The sequence below is a fragment of the Lissotriton helveticus genome, chromosome 5_1 (assembly GCF_964261635.1).
Source record: "Lissotriton helveticus chromosome 5_1, aLisHel1.1, whole genome shotgun sequence".
NCBI classification, from domain to species: domain Eukaryota; kingdom Metazoa; phylum Chordata; class Amphibia; order Caudata; family Salamandridae; genus Lissotriton; species Lissotriton helveticus.
Window position 1 is genome coordinate 1,546,073,916 of NC_136065.1, and position 20,666 is coordinate 1,546,094,581.

At 47.5% G+C, this 20,666-nt stretch overlaps 2 protein-coding genes across 2 annotated transcripts in view; one reads left to right on the forward strand and one right to left on the reverse strand.

The window, feature by feature from the left end:
• LOC144755559 (uncharacterized) overlaps positions 1-8,893 on the reverse strand; it is a 40,719-nt gene extending 31,826 nt beyond the window's left edge. Inside the window, exon 1 of the mRNA XM_078644621.1 lies at positions 8,855-8,893. The gene's annotated coding sequence lies outside the window, so the exon portion shown is untranslated. The remainder of the gene's footprint in view (positions 1-8,854) is intronic.
• Positions 8,894-9,212: 319 nt separating this feature from the next.
• NUAK2 (NUAK family kinase 2) overlaps positions 9,213-20,666 on the forward strand; it is a 76,158-nt gene continuing 64,704 nt past the window's right edge. The window contains exon 1 of the mRNA XM_078644623.1: positions 9,213-9,365. Coding sequence (XP_078500749.1) covers positions 9,216-9,365 — 150 coding nt within the window. The 5' untranslated portion in view covers positions 9,213-9,215. The remainder of the gene's footprint in view (positions 9,366-20,666) is intronic.

The following is a 20,666-nucleotide window of genomic DNA, read 5'->3' on the forward strand; positions in this document are numbered from 1 at the left end:
TACACTAATTACTATGGGTTTGAACTTTGTTAACTTTTATAAAACGAAGACTAAAACATACTTATGATTTAATAAAATATCTTTTTGAATATGTCTGACTGTCTTAATTGAAATGAGATCTGATGATCACTTGAAAAACCATAACATGAGATTTATTAGGAACAGAAGGAAGAATTAAATTGATATATTTAATGAACTTGAGTTATACCTATGTAAAGTAAGTGGAGATGCGCTGTCTTTCATATTTACTGAAGAATTTTCTGAAAACATGGAATACCAATTTTATCTGTGTCCTTTTTGAGGACATCTTTTTCTTCTAGGCTGACCAACTACTTGGTACCCTCTCTGTCTACCATTTACTGTTCCCCATCCTCCTCCACTGGCACCTTTTGCGACTTTCACTGATGGAGGCAGCTTTAGAAGAACCCCTCTGAGCAGGCTGCATTATGCCACCCACCACTGTAGAGCACTCTCGAGATACTGATATCAAGTGGTCAGGACCATACAAGATGGTGATCACTCTACTTGCAGCTTAAAGTGACTGTAATGTAGGTGCGCTAAGCAGTTTACATTTCCTTGGTCCGTTTGTAACACATAAGAATTCGAAAGCCTTCTGCACTATTTTTTCATTCACAAAAGTGGTTGCAAGTTGTGCACCAACTGTTTATGTATGGAATTGGATTGGATTTTGCAAAGTGATATATGTACTGATAGGTTGTTTTAGAAAGTAACGAATCACAGGAGGTCCCAGTGGTTATAGAATGACCTTCCAAATAAATATCCATTAGGTAGGTCACAATTTGTGACACCATGTGTTTGCCTGGAATGATAGGGATGGTGGCCTGCAGGAACTGCAGACCATCATCCCAGTAATTGCATTCCAAAATAGAAATCTTTTTTTTTTTTAATGAGCCCATGTTTCTTTAGAAATAAATGGAGCTTAAAAAAAAAGAAAAAAAATTGACAAACTTTGGAAAACTTCAGGGGGGACAGGCAGTTGTCCGTGCACCAGTGCCTACTGTCCAGACTCTGCCGCCCCTATTTTCAAAGGTGAAGGATTTCAAAGGGAATCTTTCACCTTTGTGAATCAGTTACCACATCCTTTGGGGAATCAGTGGCTGGTCAATGGTTTACAACAAGACATGCAGTTGCAAACCATTGATACATTTAACTGAATTGCGATTTTGAAGAAGCGTTCCTTTTATGCCCCTTCCAAATTGCGATCCAGTATGGGTCAAAGAATCCCTTTAACCAGTTGGAACATCTGCTCAGACTTGAAAAATAGTTTTTGTACATTAGAAATTGCCCTTTCACAGTCACAAATGCTCTGATTTTGCAAAGTGCACGGTTTGAGATCACAAAAAGCCGTTTTACAACTGGTCCAAAATCCCCGAAACGCCAGCACTACCAAAGTGTTTGTGGTCATATGTCAGTCCTAGAAATTTACTGGGAACTTATTTTTTGGGTAAGTTTTACTTTTTGTTATCAGATTTTAGGTACGTTTAAATAAATTATTTATTTAAGACTGGACCGGACATTGTGTTTTTTTTTTTTTTTAAACCTTTATTCGTACAGAAAGGATATACAAGGCTGGGCCTACAACCGATCTGGCCGGCCACAACATGTTAAAGCAGTCAAAAATTCCAAAATAGTAGTCACAGAATCAGAGTAAAATTGTACATTCAATATAGTCGCTAAAAGAGAGGGGGAAGTATGAGGATCTATACGGCCAGCAATCAGGAGTAATATAGGTTAATTTTATAATATAACGATAGGGCGTATGGCAGGCTCAGCAAGAACAAAACAATATCCGGATACCCCGCACAAATCATTAACAGCCAAAGGATAAAGGGCAGCAATATAGAAATGGCAGTACTATACACATCGGTAGAGGGACAGACGTAGGAAGCACAAATCAATATGCAATCAATAATAACTTGGCGTACCCACCACCCAATAGCACTTGGATATAGAACAGGGGGGCCGGAATAGTAATATCATTAAAACTAGCCCGCCATACTAACCTGGGGAGAAAAAGAAAAGGGGAGGGGAGGAAGAGGGAAAAGGAAAGAAAAGAAGGAAAAAAACACAGAATAAAAGAAGAGGAATGCCGCGTCGGAACAAGCTCCCCATAGCAAGGAACACACATAGGAACAGGGGAATTGCAACGATGAGGGCATGGGAGTCGCATCGGAAGCAGCAGAACTTTAAGAAGAGGAACAGCGACGTCACATATCCCGCCCAATCATACCACGGGAGGCAAAGGATAGACGCGGCACCCCCATAAAGAGATACAAAAGGGCCATAGAACTGAAGAAAATAAAACAACAAAAAAGACCCAACCCACCCATCCCACCCAGCACCCCTGCAGAAGGCTACGGCCTATCCTCCAAACAGCGCGCCTGTCGCCCTAAACCAGAACCCGAAATATAGTGGAGATAAGAGAGAAAAGAAACAGAAGACAAAAAAAGATACGGAAACAAGATAGTAAATAGGAGGGAGGAGCATGAGATCAAAAATAAATACGGTCGGCTACAGCCCTCCACCCAACCATACACTACAGTACATGTGTACCAGAACGATATAGACTCGAACACGATAAAACTTTCAGAGAGGTTTCTCATAGCACTATGAATATGGGCAACTCCGCCATGAATTCGTATACCAATAATCTTTCGGGGGCCATGCATCTCACCCCAATCCCTTCTTCACTGCATTTACCACCCACCAAATAACAGCCTGAAGCGTGCAATACGATGCGAGGCAAGCACACAAATGAAAAAGAATACGATACAGATGCTGGTCAGAAAGGTCAATGAAAAAGCAAGTGAATAAAAATTCAAGTAAGCAATCCAAATATATCAGCAACAGCAACAGGGGCAATAAAAAACAGGAGTGCAGTCTCGTCGTTCGAAAAGGCGGGAGTATACTGGCAAAATAGAGACAAGACCTCATCAAGGTAAAAACAAGCAGCAGTCCGCCATCTTTCTCAGGCATCCGGGGATGATCGGGCCCTCGCACAGTGTCTAAGTCTCCAGTTTCCGAACATCGAACAGGAGGTTCTGAAGCCGCCGATGTACAAATCCGTTGGTGGATAGCAGCACCATATTTCGGAGCCATCGAGGGGGGTGAGGCAATGGTATCACCGAGGCAAGAGGGGACCTTGAAGGAGCGTCCACCCAAGATGGCGGTGGATCGGGACAAGTCCCCAGGAGCACCGGGGGCCAAGGTCGCGTGTAAAGATCTCAAGGCAGCAAGAACGTCGCCGATCGTAGGCTCACATCCACATGGCCATCCTTCCGCGCAATCTAGCAACCGGAGATCGCCATCAGGAGGAAATCCACAGCTCCAAACTGCGGCAGCCATTTTGTAAATTCAACCCCTTCTTCACTCTCCGCCACCCCCGGAGCAGTCCACAGATGTAGGCCTTTACAGATGTCTGGGGGGCCCCGGCAATGACCACCGCGGTGCAGAAAAGAGAGCCCCACCAAGCGGAAGGTCGCCTATGGTCGAGCCGGCGCTCCTCAGAAGTATAGCTCAAGCGCGAGGGTCCAGGGTTGATGAACAGAGCGGCGGCGGGGAAACCCCTTTACACGGTTAGTCCATGGAGCACCACGCCCCGCACCGGCCTCACGGCCGTCAAGGCAGGCCCGGTTCAGGATCACCGGGAATTTCTCACAGTGGCTCTCTCTCGTGGTGCAGTCTCTCGGCCGGGGCCAACAGTCGCCACAACGCCAGGCCGGATCCAATAGGCGAAGCCCCGGTCTCAGCTTCACAAAGGCCCCGGTTTCCGCGAGAGGGCACAACTCCGGATCCCCCGCAAGTCGGAGCCTCCAGGTCAGACGGTGAGTGGGAGCGAAGTGTTGCGTTTCTCTTTCTTCGAAAATGTATCGTCTCTGGGCAGGATATGTCGCAGGATATGTGAGTCAGGCCAGAGGGCTGACGGAGCCGAGCTACAAGGCGACCATTTCGCTTGCGAGCTTGGCTCCTCCCCGGACATTGTGTTTTTTGTGTGTCATTTTCTGGGTAACGCAATAGGTTAGCTTTACCCCCTTGCTATATAAGCTTTGACAGCTCCAATTCAGTAACCCTGGAGAGTCAGCAGCCCTGAAAACAGTCATTTGCTTATCCAGTTGGCTTGTACTGTCACTGGTGGTCGTGCAACACCTTTAGTAAATGACACTAGCCAGGGCCACTGGCATTATGCGACTCTGCAGCTACTGCATTTTCCACATAATTATGGGTTAACCACGTTATACACCATTTGCTGCATAATCTGCAGATTCTAAAAGAAAATATGTTTCTAGCTCACATAGATCAAAAGTTACTAAAATTGTGGAGATCTGTGATGCTGCACTGTGTAAAGCCCAATGCAAATTAGCGGTGGGTGAGACTGAAAACTCGAGACAGACTCGAGCTTGATGCCAGGCTCTAGCTCAGCTCACACTAGGGCCCACAGTGAGCTTAGCTTTCACGCGGCTTCTTTCTTCCACCTACTCTCTATCCTCATGGGCCAAAATTGTGTGATTCTTGGCAAATCTTTTATTTTACTTTGCCTCATTTTTTTTAATTATGACATACGAGTACACCTCTGAATATGCAAGTTTATGATGTGCACTCTATGAACACTCCTTGTGTTTGATTTACTAAATTATATTGACGCTTCATTTAAGAATCTTGACTGCATGCTATGGCGTACACATGGCAAATGACTTGCCCCTTAGTTCACTAATTGCATTTTTGTGAGGGGCAGGAATGTCTAAAAACGTAACACTTTTAATAAATGCCACTCGATGCAGTGATATAATCAGATATACTAAGGTAAAACACTTGTGCATGCAAAATGCACTTTTTTTATTTTAAAAAACGTTATTGTATTTTTATAAGACATTTCTTTCATGATTTTTATGCTAAATACTTTAGGGCTCAGTTTGGACTTGTAGAACCCAGCCAGATCCTTGGCTTGACTCTGAGCCGACTCTCCCTGTTCATTTGCTGAATCGCCCACCTAAAATCCAAGGTAGACTGGTCAACTTTCAGTTGCTTATTACTGTAGTTGGATGATAACTTCGTACTTATGAGGTGAAACCTTTACTCAGACAGTGTTGATGTGAGAAAAAATAGCAAAATATGAAGTAATACTATCATAAAATGTGCTGCTTTAGTTTGCTTAATTTGCCTTTTCTTGACCCATAATTTAGTAAACTCTGCTGCATAATTTGATGTTCCCCTGATGCATAATTCCAGAAGCCCTGACAATACCTTCCACACATACTAGCCAGTAACATCAGAGTGCCCCATGACTCCTGTAAAGGGTCATGATGCGATTTGTTCCAATTAATTTGGAATCTGTGATCTAGGGCTAGATGTACAAAAATTAGGAACAGCAATTTCCTAATTATTATTTTCTGCGAATCACTCTTAGGAAAACGCTATTCATAATGTTTGAAACTCTTTGAGTTTTATTTAGCGATTCATAGTGGGTTTATAAAGAGACCTACCTCATGAATATTAACGAGGTAGGTTGTAATTTGAAATCCACTGGGTTTCGCTGAAATCACAGAGATGGTGGTCTGCTGGTGTCAGCAGACCACCATGTCTGTGATTGCTTTTAAATAAAGTAAATCTTTTTTTATGCAGCCCTGTTCCCTTAAAGGAAATGGGACATGTTTAAAAATAAAAAATGTAATGTTTCATTTCCGTGGGACCACTGTCTGCTCTTAAAAAATATTTATTTAGAGGAGGAGCCTAGCCCGCGACCATGATGGCCGCCTGATGCCTCGGCTCCGCCGACCCTCTCGTTCTTCTCCCGCAACGCCGCTGATCCTGCATGTTATCCTGCCCACTTGTCGGCGTCCTGGAACCGTGAGGCGCTCCTGAGTCCAGCGGTGTGCTCCCCGGCGCGATCCTGGTAGCAGAGGCGACGAGGTGTCCCGGTCTTTGTCTCAGTGCTGCATTGCCGAGGCCGGGTCTTTGTTCTCCGGAGGCTGCCGTCCCAAGTTGCAACAACGGCTGACATTGTAGCAGGACGGGGTTAGCTGACGGATAGCTATTGCCGCATTGTTTTCCCTGCTACAGCGAGCCGCCCTGTCCTGCACGCCTTCATGCTCGACTTGTGTCACCGCCGTAGAAGATATATTCTAACCTCTTTTTGGCTTGTGGACGGCTCGGAGCGTCTTCTTGTTCTTCAGCGCTGAGACGGCTGCCATTTTGTACTGGGCGCTCGGCATCTGGGACTCTCTCCCCCGGCGGCCATTTGGGGTATCCGTAGCGGTTTGCGCTGCATTGTCGCCGGGTGTCAGGAGAAGGGGACCGTCCCGCTACTGTACCCCCTGGAGTGGCGGTGATTTGCGGACCGGCTGCTGGTGGGCTGCTGATACGATGGCCGACGGCGACCAGTCTCAAGGGATACGGTGTGACCCCGCGCCCGGGGTGCGCGAGACGGCGGCGCCCTCTTATCCTGCGGCACCCCTCAGGATTGCTGATATTATGTATGCCCTGAGTAATCTCCATGTAGCTGTGCGCGACATGGCCCTGGACCTGGAATGCCGACTGGATATCTCTATGCTTGCAGAGCCCTCTGACGGCCATGCTGAGCTCCATGTGCTGTGCACCTCGCCACACCCTGTGTTTGTCTGCGACTACCAGCCTGCTCAGACGTACTTGAAGGTGCTGGATAAGAGAGATGTGGTTGCTGCCGCGCTACCCAGTGTTGATGCGGAGATGTGTGGAGATCTTGGTCCTCGGCAGAGGCGGGAGGTTTGTGTCCGGACGCCTCGCCACACACCTGTTCGGGGCTTCATCGCGGGTCTCCATGCCCCATCCTGGAGTTGCAACTGCTGTTTTGGCCGGCAGCCCTTCAAGCATTGCGATTGTGCATTGCTCCTTCTTGGTTGGACGTTCACCGCTTGGCTCTGAGGTGGACGGACTTTGGTGGATGGCATCGTGCTCTGCAGTGGACCTTACTTTTGCTTTCTCCGTCCAAGATGGCTGCTTTAGAACTGTACTCCGTCGGCGTACTGGATCGAAAGGGACAAGGTTGAGGATGTTTTTCCCTTTTTGCTGCATCCGGTTTTGTGCATTGCTGGGACTGTAATGGACGATAGTGGGAGATACATGTTGGTCTGGTGGTGGTTCGGGGTCCGGGGATGGATGGCCGAGGGTAAAAGTACTGATTGTTTTGGTTATTTTCCTGGCCCTCCTCCGGTCTTTTGTGATTTCTTTTCCTTCTTTCTCTTGCTCCTAAATTTCGGGTACTCTTGGGGCGACAGACACACTGCTAGGGGGGGGGTAGGCCGTAGCCTCTGCATGCGTGTTGGGTGGGGGGTGCTCTTTCTTTGTTCGTTTCAGTTACTATGGGCCTTATTTTTCTTCTTCTTCTTCTACTTTTTTCTTCTCCTATTTCTTTGGGTCAAGGGGTGGATTGGTGCAAGGTGGGTAGTGGCTGGGGTGTATCATAATGTTTGCGCGTCTTCTCTCCTGTGCTACTCGCCTCCAGCCTTTTGTTTAATAGATAATGTTCGTTAATCTTTCTGAATACTGTTGTCCATTTCGGTCCTGGTACGGATTGTTTAGAATTTGCTCCTTCTTGGCTCCTACTACTTTGGCTATACTTTTAAAAAAACTTTAAAACTAAACCTTCACTTCTCCTACTTCTCGGCAGCGCAACAAATTACAGTGTAACTTGGATTAATCGTGTTTGCTTTGATATGCTGCTGAGTTGCCCAATTGCTCGCTTCTGTGCTTTAATCGATTGCGAGGCTGGCCGGTGGGTTGTAGGCCCGTATTTGTTTGCCTATATTATCCAATAAAGGTTTTTAAAAAAAAAAATTAAAAAAAATATATATATATATTTATTTACACATTCTCAAAGGGGAATTTGCAAATGGGTTAACACCAACTTTCAGTTGGCAGTAAGTGCGAATGCTTTGTGACTGCATTTCGATCACAAAACAATAGTTTATACCAATGTGAGCCGGTATTTGGAAGGTATGCCCTGAGCACGCATCTTATTAATGAACACCCAAATTTCGATTCGGAAAAAGGTTACCCATTTGCAATTTGGGATTTGTACATCTCAATGTTTTTTTGCGGTCACAAACAGTCCAATGCTGCAAATTGGCCTGTTTGCGACCAAAAAAAGGTTTTGTTCATCTGGCCCCTTTCATATTTCCTGGTGGCAGCTGTCACTCATTCTAGTATGGGTAGCCTCAGAGACCCTAGCTCTGCAAAGGGGGCAGTACTGGAGCAACGACCTTAGTGCTGTCTTGAGCCAAAGGGCATGGTGCATGTATGCGAGGTTTGTACTGGCTGGCCCCAGGCATTCCCATTGGCTGAGATGCAATCAGAGAACGGGTCTAGTCTTGGAAGGGCGGAGGGCCAGCTGTTTCTGTCTCCACTTTCCTCAGGCTGGGAGAAGATTTACTCTTCTTCCCTCAGTCTCACACCTTTAATCGCATTGCCAATTAAAGTACTTAATTACGGTGCATTCTCTTAGTTCTCAAGTTTTGCTGTTCTCCCTTGAATATTTAATTCAGTCCAGGGATTTTATTTGCATTTTGGGACTTGTGGTGCTGACTTTATAACAGGATAAGCAAGGCTATAAGTCTCAGCGTGCAAAGCGAAAACCGGGACTGGACAAGCTGTGCTCGCGCATTCATCACCTTTGAGACGTAAGAGCAGCACTAAAGCTCTCGGACTTCTTATAAGGGTCTCGGGGCGCTATAAATCAATGCAACTTACAAGACAAGCCCAGTACATGTTACACACAGGAGCGGACACGCCCTGCTGAGGAGGTGCCCCCGCTTTTCTATTGAGGAGACAAATGGTGGTTTAGGTAACACAGACCGCTTACCTGTAGCCTGCCTCCCTCTTCCTGCCCATGCTTCTGCCGTCCGACAGGGGGCGCTCTCAATAGTACCTAGCCTCACTCAGGACAGTAGAGTTCCATTTTTTGACTCTCATTTGACAACCTAATGCCTCGCAGTACTTGTGAGCATGTTTTGCTCCCTTGAAGCTCACACATGATAACAGCGATGTGCTAAATAAATGCGGGGGGGGGGGGGGGGGACTCGGGGTGAGCTGGTGGCACCTGCTGCCTAAACCCCCCTCCGCACCCGCACCCACTTCCTCAACCACTCCCTTCCAGGGCGAATTAATGGCCTAATTTAAGCTCAACTTGCGAACAGTAACAGCTTACCTGACTGAGAGATGGGATGCATTTTACGATTCCTTGCGGTCTAGCGGGTTGTAATGTACGCAGCTGGGCGTGGGCGGGGCTTTGTTCGGCTCTTGCTCCACGCTCACCGCAGCGGATGCACTGGAAGCTGGGTCCCGTCCCATCATTACTGGACCGGGGTGTGGAGGTAATGTCATTCTACACTCACTGCTTGTTCGGCCTGATTTCATTAGTGTTTTACACCAGCAGGTGCTAAATGTATGATCGAAAAGCAAACAGTGCTCGCCGCCATCTCGTTTCAATTTCAAAGCAGTCCATCACTGCTTGCCCTCCGCCCCATCAATCCCCTCAGTGTCTGTTGGGCTGGGGTCTCTGATCTCGTGTTTGCCACTCACCCCCGGAGGAGCGACAGCATAAGGGCCTCTAGATCTGGTGACTTCCTATTTTTTTCTCCGTAGCTTCACGTGTGTGTTTTTTGTGCATTCGCTGCCTTGTGGACAGGATGTGGTGTTAGGGCCAGAGATGCCGACTTTACAAAAAGGGAACCGTGTTCGAGTCTCGGTGTCGGCTGAATATCATGTGATCCTGGGCAAATCACGTAATCTCCCTGTGCCTTTTGTAATGTAACTGGTGGCAATGTAAAGCGTTCCAATACCTGCTGATCTATAAAAACTACAAAAGAAAAATACAAAATAAACGGTATCTACTATGCCTCGATCATGTTCTCTGGCTTCACGGGCACCAAGCAGCCTTCAGGTCGATTTTTAGAGGAGCAATTCAGTGCCGAAAAACCCGTTTCATTTACTCTAACAATAAAACCACAAATAGACACAACAGCGAAAGTAGGGTAAGTCTAGTTTGACCACAGTTGTCTCTTTTTACCCTGACATTTAATTTCCTACTAATAATGAAACTGGTAGTTGTCTGGGCAAAAATTGTAGAAGGGCAGGAGTATGCCTCATGTAAAAATTGAAAGACTAGGAAAGGTTTTGGACTCACCTGGAGGGGTAAAGACCGATTTGAAAGTAAACATGGGACATGATGATTTGCCTTGTCCTGTTAGGCCAGTGACCGGCCAGGCACTCCCGTCTGTGACCTTCGCGTCTGCAGGGTGCAGTGCTGGCTAGGGTGAGAGTCATGAGCTGACTATGGCTTGCCGCACTGGTGCTCGTCCTGTTGTGGGGTCTTGGTAAGCACGAGAAGGGCTTGAGAAGGCCTTGCTCAAAACTTTGGCCTCTTCGGCCTATCAGGAGGAGCTGATAAAGATTATGTAGTTTGATTATGTTGCCAAGCTTGATTCCACTTCTTTTCTCATTCATGGAATGTATTTTTACAGGAAGAGCCGATATTCCTGGCTTCATAGAAGGTACATCGCAACTACTCTTGCCCCTGACTTCCTTACTTGCCCATTTGGCACCATTTGACTAATGTATCATCATCTCTGCCTTGCACATGTTACCACATGTAGGGGTGGGCTGAACTCGTGGAATTTTACTCCGCAGAATTCTGCGGACCCACAAAAACACTCCACAAGATTCCACGGAGTTCCGTCAGCAGGGGGAAATAAGCCTGTCGTGGTGCCGTGCTGTGAATAAACGCTGGGAGCAGGTTCCATGCATAAAAATCTGTGTGAACGGCACCATGCGGTGCACCAGAGGCGCAGCTACTTTAGTTGATTTTGCTGCCACTCAAGTAGATTTTCTACTCGAGCTGCAGCCTTCTGACCATAAAAGGTCGTGACCACCAGCCCGTGTTGAAAAAATCTTACCGGATGCCCTCCTAGTGACCAAAAATTGCGCTAGAGGCTACCAAATCACGCTCACTAACTTACTGTTGTGGCACGTGAGAAAAAATACTGCAATGCAGCAATTGGCAGAATTTGACCGCAATTCCACTTTACAAGAATACCTCTGGCTTGACAAAATTCTTCCAATTCCGTTTGTGGAACGGAATATTTTGCCGACCCCTAGTAACATTGATTACTGGGCCTTCTCTGATGACCCCTTTTGTTTGGTGTACAGGCACACCGCACTCGCTGCATCTCTGGCTGTCAGGTGATTATATGTTTTAAAACACAAAAAGAGCAGAACAAGTCTGAAAAAGAGTGTGTGCCTACAACAGTAGCCGTGTGGTACTGGTGATGCATGCGTGAAACAAGGCTTGCCAGAACCATTGGTTGGAAGTCGAGGGAGGCTGACACAATTCCCATCAGACCACCCATGCGGTGGAGTTTGCGTCATGTGGGAAAAGTTTTGTCATGCCGTCCCACAACCGACCATATAGTGCCGGTGCAGGGATGGATGTAAAAGATATCATCACGGGCATGCATCCTAAAGTGATGGAAGAAAGAGAAGAGTGCAGTGCTCAAATAATAATGAAGATAAAATTCAACAGTCCGGACTCCTGGAGACATTGCAACAGAAGTGCGGGTGTCAAAGATTAAAAAATACGCTGGGTAATATTGTTACCCTCTAGCGCAGTGTGATGTGGTCGACATGTTTCTGCTTACGGGCATCTTGCCCAGCTTTCCTCAGGACCGATAACAAAAAATCAGCTACTGCAGCTACATACATAGTGTATAGATGATAAGTAATAAACCTGTACTGACAAAGTTACTTTTATATCAAATGTAAGAATACTTAAGTGTCCACTGTAGGGAGAGAAATGAATCTTCTTCCTGTTAACAGACAAAAGACACTGTATCAGACAATACCAAGTTAGATACACACAACACGGAGCGTACACATGGAAACCGTGCAGGCACACATACATGAAAAATATATGATTTTTACATGGAACTAAAGCATAAATGCTTGATCACACCAAGGCATTTCCTCAGCGTGATACTCACCCAGCTTTGTGTGGGTGACGACCTCACCTCACCCGGCAACCGCTCGGGAGGAAGAGGCCCCGCTCTGTAGTGTAAAAATAAAAGACTCAGTAAGCACTGAACTTTACCGTGTCTTAGCCAAATAACTTTACACTGAAACCCAACAAACGTGTGATAGCGACCCTCCTGCCACAAAACACCACTGACAATACCCAGGGCACGTACATCTCGCATATTTTAATGACCCTCAAGGAATACTAGTAGTATAACACCTAATATTAAGGAGTTAAACCTGTTTTTGAACATGGCCTATTGGAAAACAAAGCGCTAAAGTGCTAGTAAAATATCTCAGTCTGGCTGCATGGAAAGAGTTCCCATGTATGCAGTATTAGATTATAAGGGAAACAAAAAGATCGCCTCCCTATCCCAGCAAAGAGTCTGTAACACGTGTAGGACTCTCTCTGAGCCCACAAATCACAATGCACCTAACAGAAGACTGAATCCTCGTTAGGTAAAGGAACAAGGTTCAGGGCAGCCAGGCGTCTCACCTCTCCGTCGGTACCTCGGTACTGTCAGCGAGCGGAAGTGGAGGCGAGTTCAGGACCCCGCCCTCCCTCCTAAAATAGCCTCGTTGTATGGCGCGCCGACCCTCCGTTCTCCGGAGGCCATGCAGGATTGCGCGATGATCCCGAAAACTTCCTCTAATCGGGAGCGCATGCGCAGAGGGATGCCAAGCATTACTCTCTCGCGCATGCGTATTCTTTCGCATTCTCGCGCATGCGCATTCGTCTACCCTTGTCAAATCTCGTTATCGATCACCTGTCGGAAGACATGGATCCATAGTAATGGTTCTACTTCCGTCTGGGTTAAACTCACAAACCAGAGATTTGTTTTATTAGGCAAGAGTCAAACTGGGGGACACAGTCATGTGTCCATGAAGGAGACACTGCTCCTTGAACAAAACGGTAACTACACCACTGAGGGATCGACAAGTATATCAGATATCTTGTTTGTTAGGGATGTGAGATGTGAGCATACATTATACCGCTGTAAAAATAATTTACAGTCGGTCAGATTTAAACAAGGTAAACTTCCATTCGCATGCAATCATATGATGGATATATGTAGAGTGACTTATAGAAGAGAATTTCACTTCAGATACCTTGAGAAAAAGACCAATAGTGTCTGGAAAAAGTTCTAACGCCGGTGATCAAGAGACCACTGTCTCATAAATATTCAGTGTATAATGAGTCAAATGACTAACCACACGAAGGGTTGCTTTGTGTTAAAACATCGATGGATGGGATGTGGTAGTCCTAGGGTGTGCAGTGGAGGCAGGCAGGCAGTTGGTCACGCACTCAATTAAGTTGGGTGAGCTAGAAGGAGTAAACTAAATTGCGTTTACATCCTGATGAGATAGACCCGCAACTGAAAAGTTGCACTTAATACTATAAACAAGAAAGGTGTGTGGGGGTCAAGGGGAAAGTTTTATGACCTGACTGCTCACTCCCCAATTACAAGATACAAAACACAAAAAGAGCAGAACAAGTCTGAAAAAGAGTGTGTGCCTACAACAGTAGCCGTGTGGTACTGGTGATGCATGCGTGAAACAAGGCTTGCCAGAACCATTGGTTGGAAGTCGAGGGAGGCTGACACAATTCCCATCAGACCACCCATGCGGTGGAGTTTGCGTCATGTGGGAAAAGTTTTGTCATGCCGTCCCACAACCGACCATATAGTGCCGGTGCAGGGATGGATGTAAAAGATATCATCACGGGCATGCATCCTAAAGTGATGGAAGAAAGAGAAGAGTGCAGTGCTCAAATAATAATGAAGATAAAATTCAACAGTCCGGACTCCTGGAGACATTGCAACAGAAGTGCGGGTGTCAAAGATTAAAAAATACGCTGGGTAATATTGTTACCCTCTAGCGCAGTGTGATGTGGTCGACATGTTTCTGCTTAAGTGGACACTTAAGTATTCTTACATTTGATATAAAAGTAACTTTGTCAGTACAGGTTTATTACTTATCATCTATACACTATGTATGTAGCTGCAGTAGCTGATTTTTTGTTATCGGTCCTGAGGAAAGCTGGGCAAGATGCCCGTAAGCAGAAACATGTCGACCACATCACACTGCGCTAGAGGGTAACAATATTACCCAGCGTATTTTTTAATCTTTGACACCCGCACTTCTGTTGCAATGTCTCCAGGAGTCCGGACTGTTGAATTTTATCTTCATTATTATTTGAGCACTGCACTCTTCTCTTTCTTCCATCACTTTAGGATGCATGCCCGTGATGATATCTTTTACATCCATCCCTGCACCGGCACTATATGGTCGGTTGTGGGACGGCATGACAAAACTTTTCCCACATGACGCAAACTCCACCGCATGGGTGGTCTGATGGGAATTGTGTCAGCCTCCCTCGACTTCCAACCAATGGTTCTGGCAAGCCTTGTTTCACGCATGCATCACCAGTACCACACGGCTACTGTTGTAGGCACACACTCTTTTTCAGACTTGTTCTGCTCTTTTTGTGTTTTGTATCTTGTAATTGGGGAGTGAGCAGTCAGGTCATAAAACTTTCCCCTTGACCCCCACACACCTTTCTTGTTTATAGGATTATATGTTTTAGTCATAACTATAATTTTCTCACACCTCCTCCTTCATTACACTGCTAGGTGTTGTGCCCCAAGAGAAGATAGGAGCACCTCGCTGGTCAATCGCACTCATCACTACATCTTTCCATACAATATCACAACAAATGTAATACTGCCAGCCATCAGTGGCGGCTCCTCCACTTCGGCGATGGAGCGTCGCCCCACTGCTGGCCAAATGGTCATGTGATCTTGGCATGTTCTCCACTGGGCTGTGTTGCACAGCCAAGTGTAGAACATGCCCAGCCTCCCCAGGCACTGCTTGAGCATCCAAATAGGATGCTCAGACCATTCACGACGCTGCTCCTGCAGCGTCCTTATTGGCTGGGAGAGTACGGAAGCCTGAGTCCTTCTGGTGGTTCTTGCAGATCATGAGGAAGAGGATGGAGGAGGGACGTGCGGCAGTGAGGCGGCGAAGGAAAAGATAAGTTAATTTATTTCTTATTATTTTTTTTGTAATCCACCCCCTACACCATCTCCCTTCTGAGGCAGCCGCCACTGCCAGCCACACACTCCCAACAGTGTACCATGCTGCCCATCTGAAAATGCATATACTAAGCACCAGGTAAAGTGAGGTGAAAACAGTGTTACTTCTTTCTTGTCCTGCACCACCTACTTGACTATTTCCATTTCCATTTCCACTTCCACCATCACCATGCATCTGTTCATCATCCATGTACAACAGCCCACTGCACCTTTGTATGTGCGTGGGAGACTTCACACTCCTTTTCTCCATGATAACATTCCTTTTTTTAGGTCTCGCCTAGGTAGCGTGCATGCGCTACACTAGGAAAAAGACCTTTAGGAATCGGTCTGCACTTTTCAGCAGCTCGTGCACACCAGGCATCCACCTTGCGGGAGCGAGCAGCAGGGCGCTGGGTGCCGTTGGTTATGAAGGATCATGTTTCCAATTCGTGGTTGCTTTAACTTTTATGGCAGTGTGGCCGCGTTTTTATTTTTTTGCTCCTCTTGTAACTGTACTTAATTGTATTTCTAACAAAACAACACAAATATTTAATCATAGAGTATAAATTGTGCCTTATTTTGTCATCACTAGTATGCATCTGCTCCTCCTCCTGGTTTTGCAAAGGTCTTTTATAAATATATTCTTACACAGTCTGTGTCCCAGCTGTTGTACACTTGCATTCCTTTTCATCTATCAGCTGTACATATGCCGATCTATCTGTAGGCATTGTTTTTTTTCCTGCCACATCAGGATAGTTGTTGACTTTTCCACATTATTAATGCCTCCGTATCTCCTGTGTTAGCGCTGCAGATGAAATGTTAAAAACATTCTAAACCAATGACAGCTGTCCGTACGAAGCTGATGACGCTCATTTAATACATCATAGGCTTTCAGTGGGGCTTTACGGAGCGCATGCTTTCTCGCCTCTCAGACCGGGCACCATTGCTTAACGTAGTAACAATCGAAGTATCCTCCTTGGAGGTATGAACAGCTGAGCCAGCCCTGTGGTATGGCACCCGTCTCTGCCATGGAGGTTGTGGTCCGAGCTCAACAGGCTGCGTTCCCCACGGGCCAATCTCACCAGCATGCGAGAAAGGTAAACCAAGTTTAAAATAAGCATTGACAATGCAATAGGTCTCGCATTTACGTGAGGGTGAGCTATTGGCATTGTAAATGACAATGCCTTTTATTTATGTTTTGGTTTTTAAAACATAAATAAAGGCATTGTCATTTACAATGCTAATACCTTAAACTCTCGGAAATGCGAGACCTATTGCATTGCAAATGCTTGTTGTACAAGGCCACCCATCTCACAATCATCTCTGACTATTTCTAACACCACACTCAGCCCTTGAATTTTCTTCGCAGCTCTAAGAATGCAGGAAAACTACCTTTCCACCATTCTTCTTTTATTTTTACGAAATCCCCTTTGCGTACCTATCATAAGGGGTTTCTGAGCTCTTGTTCCTGATTCATGAATGCTTTGCCATTTTATCTTACTCGGAACCGTCTGGTATTAGGATCTCTCCCTCTCATTCTTTTAATTTTCATGCCACCTGTATTCAATTAGGTATTGCATGATAAACCCACATTTCTTGGACAGTCTCCACCACATTTTGTTTGTTCTTCAGGGCCATCTGCATTGTTCCTATCACTGGACTGTTGGTTCTTTCCACACATTTACTGGACTGCAGATTGTATGAAGACATCAGTACATGTTTCACACTGTAATTTTTCAAAAGTTCGACATGGCAGAAAATTGGGTACTGTTTTAAATTTTCAAATAACCCAGGTAACCTTCTCTCCTGAAGCTGTCCTTCAATTCTGCAATCATTAATTCAGTTGTAATGCTACAAACAAGCTCCACTTCTAATCAGCTTCAAAACACACCCACCAACACCACTGCAGTCTTTTCACCTTGTCCCATATAATACACTAGGCCTTTAAAATCCAACCCAACCCTGCTGCACACTTCTTCAGGCTTGTCATAACTCTACATTTGCCAGCTGTCCACTTTCAAACTTTTCTCACTCTCTCATCAGTGCTTAATTTGAGCCGGTGTTTGCTGGTGGGGTCCAAGAGCACTCATTTCTGGTGGCTGGAACTGATTTTTACCTCATTAGATTGTCCCCCAGAGCAAGAGAGAGAAAACACAAAAGAGGCAATGAAATAGGAAAACGGTGACAAAGGGAGAAAGACGGGATTAGAAATTACCAGTAAGAGTGAGATAAAGGGGCAGGGAGTGTCTGGTGGTGAAATTAAGACTATGCTGCCTTGAATATTCATAGACCAAAGCTTTGGGCCCCGGGACTTATGGTTTAACAAATTAAGCAATGCTCTTTCTGTACAGAAGACACCTCCTATTCAATCACACACTGCACCATACATCCCTAATCAGCAAAATATTTCTCTTACCCTTTCTATGTGAGAGTCTGATTGATATGTGCCTCAGGCTATCTCTTTTAGCTGCAAGAATACGCCCACCAGTATTGCACATTTCTCTCTCCTCGTAAAAACATTCTCACTCCCTTTTAAAGGCAGCTCATCGTTCAACCACCTGCATACCCTAAATGGGGGTTCCAAATCATGTTCTTGTTGCCCTCCATTCTAGATGCAATTGACAAATATTTGTAGCATTTTATCTTGATCAATGGCACTCTCATACTCTTTCTGATCCACTGCCACCCCACATAGGGCAACCGCATCTTGCACATTCACAACCCTACACGCTGACCACTCTCTCTTGGCCTGGGATACACATTCTCCCAACCCAAATGCAGCCTAAATAATCAACTCCACCCGGCTTGCGAACTCTCAATTAAGTTTGTGGTCAGTACTTAAGGTTAATTGCCCCCCAGCAACTGCAAAAACCTTTTTATTATGGTCAGTTGAATGAGCATGCCAGACACAAAAGCAACCAGCCTCTCTCTTCCTTTGTTGGCTTCGGTTAACACGATTGTGCACAAGAGGCTCCCCGAAGCTGAGCTGCTCTCCTCTCTTGTACCATAGCAAGACATAGTTAAAGCTCTTCTGGGAGGAGGGGTACATTATCACGCCTATATAGTGAAAACTGGTAAAATTGTGTAGCAGAAGTGATCATAACGAAATAAGGGAGAAGGGTTCAATGTGTGTGGAGCAATAAAAAGGCGCTAAGTCCACTGATGCTTTTTAGGTCGAGCGTATACCATCCCGTAGGGATGGTGGGCGAGATTTATAGTAAGGCTTCCGAAAAGTCTACCCAAACTGCGGATTAGGTACAGTTCATGTGAGGCAGGCGCGACCACATCGCCAGCCACATCCCACACCATGCCTCGGCATCAGACTTCAAAGGAAGCCTCTCCTCCGCCCCCCCCTTCAGACTTCAAAGTAAGCCGCTCCCCCCCCCCTCCTCTGCGCAATGCCAGAGCTTGTTTTTGGAGTGCCCTGGCACATTTGCATGCGATTGCAGGGAATTAAGCAGCAGCTGCAGGGGTTGGTTCAGTACTGGGCTACAGGCAATGCAGAATCTTTGCTTACCTACGAGTCATACACAGCGCACATCCACCCGATGGTATTAAGGAGCTTTACACAAATGAGCCAGTGCAAAATCGTAATTTTTTCTGCACAATCGTGTCCTCTTGTTTGTTCTCTCTAGCATCACCCTCATCACACTCTCCTAACGAGTCTTCCTTCTCCCGCATTTGACCATACTTGCACCCTCTCGGATCCATCCTCATTCTTTTCTGCTTTTCCCTGTTTCCGCTACACACTCCACTCCTTTGTGTCCCCTTTCTGGCGTCTTTCCTACTTAACTTTTCATCCTTACTCCTTTAATTCCATTTCCACCTTCTTACAACCCCTTCGAGCACTGTTATCTTAACATTTATGTTTCTCTCTGTCTTATGATGTCTGCCCTGCCACCATTTACTTCGGACCCTCACACACCCTCACACCTCCTCACCCTCACCCCCTCACCCCCTCACCCTCACCCTCACACACCCCACAACCCTCTCACCCTCACTCACCCACACACCCTTACCCTCACACAGCCTCACACCCTCACTCACCCTCACACCCTCACACCCTCACCCTCACCCTCTCACCCTCACCCTCTCACCCTCTCACCCTCACACCCCCTTACCCTCACCCTCACACACCCCGCAACCCTCTCACCCTCACTCACCATCACACCCATACCCTCACACACCCCACAACCCTCTTGCCCTCACTCACCCTCACACCCTCACCCTCACACACCCTCACACCCTTACCCTCACAGCCCCTCACCCTCACAGCCCCTCACCCACACAGCCCCTCACCCACACAGCCCCTCACCCACACAGCCCCTCACCCACACAGCCCCTCACCCACACAGCCCCTCACCCACACATCCCCTCACCCACACATTGCCTCACCCCCTCACCCTCACCCTCACACCCCCTCACCCTCACACCCCCTCACCCTCATCCCCTCACCTCACACACCCCTCACCCTCACACACCCCCACCCTCACACACCCCCACCCTCACCTCCCTCACCCTCACACACCCTCACCCTCACTCCCCTTCACCCTCACTCCCCCTCACACACACCCTCACCCTCACCCCCCCTTCACCCTCACCCCCCTCACCCTCACTCCCCTTCACCCTCACTCCCCCTCACACACACCCTCACCCCCCTCACCCTCCTCACCCCGCTCCCCCTCACACACCCTCACCCATCCTCCCTCACCCTCGCACCCTCACCCTCACAACCCTCTCACCCTCACCCACCCTCACTCACCCTCACACCCCTCACCCCCCCACACCCTCTCACCCTCACACCCTCTCACCCTCACACACCCTCACCCTCACACCCCCTCACCCTCACACCCCCTCACCCTCACACCCCCTCACCCTCACGCCTCCTCACCCTCACGCCCCCTCACCCTCACATCCCCTCACCCCCCCTCACCCTCACACACCCTCACCCTCACACACCCTCATCCTCGCACCCTCACACCCCCTCACCCCATCACCCTCACCTCTGTCACCCTCACCCCATCACCCTCACCTCTGTCACCCTCATCCTCACACCCTCTCACCCTCACACCTCCTCGCACTCACAACCGCGCACCCTCACCCAACCTCACCCTCACACACCTTCACCCTCACACCCCCTCACCCTCACACCCCCTCACCCTCACACCCCCTCACCCTCACACCCCCTCACCCTCACACCCCCCTCACCCTCACCCCCCCTCACCCTCACCCCCCCTCACCCTCACCCCCCCTCACCCTCACACCCCCTCACCCTCACACCCCCACCCTCACACACACCCTCACCCCCCACACCACCTCACCCCCCACACCCCCTCACCCCCCTCACCCTCACCACCCTCGCCCCCTCACCCTCGCCCCCCTCACCCTCACTCCCCTCACCCTCACTACCCCTCACACACACCCTCATCCTCACCCCTCCTCGCCCCCTCACCTCCCTCCCCCTCACACATCCACCCTCGCACCCTCACCCTCACAACCCTCTCATCCTCACAACCCTCTCACTCCCTCACA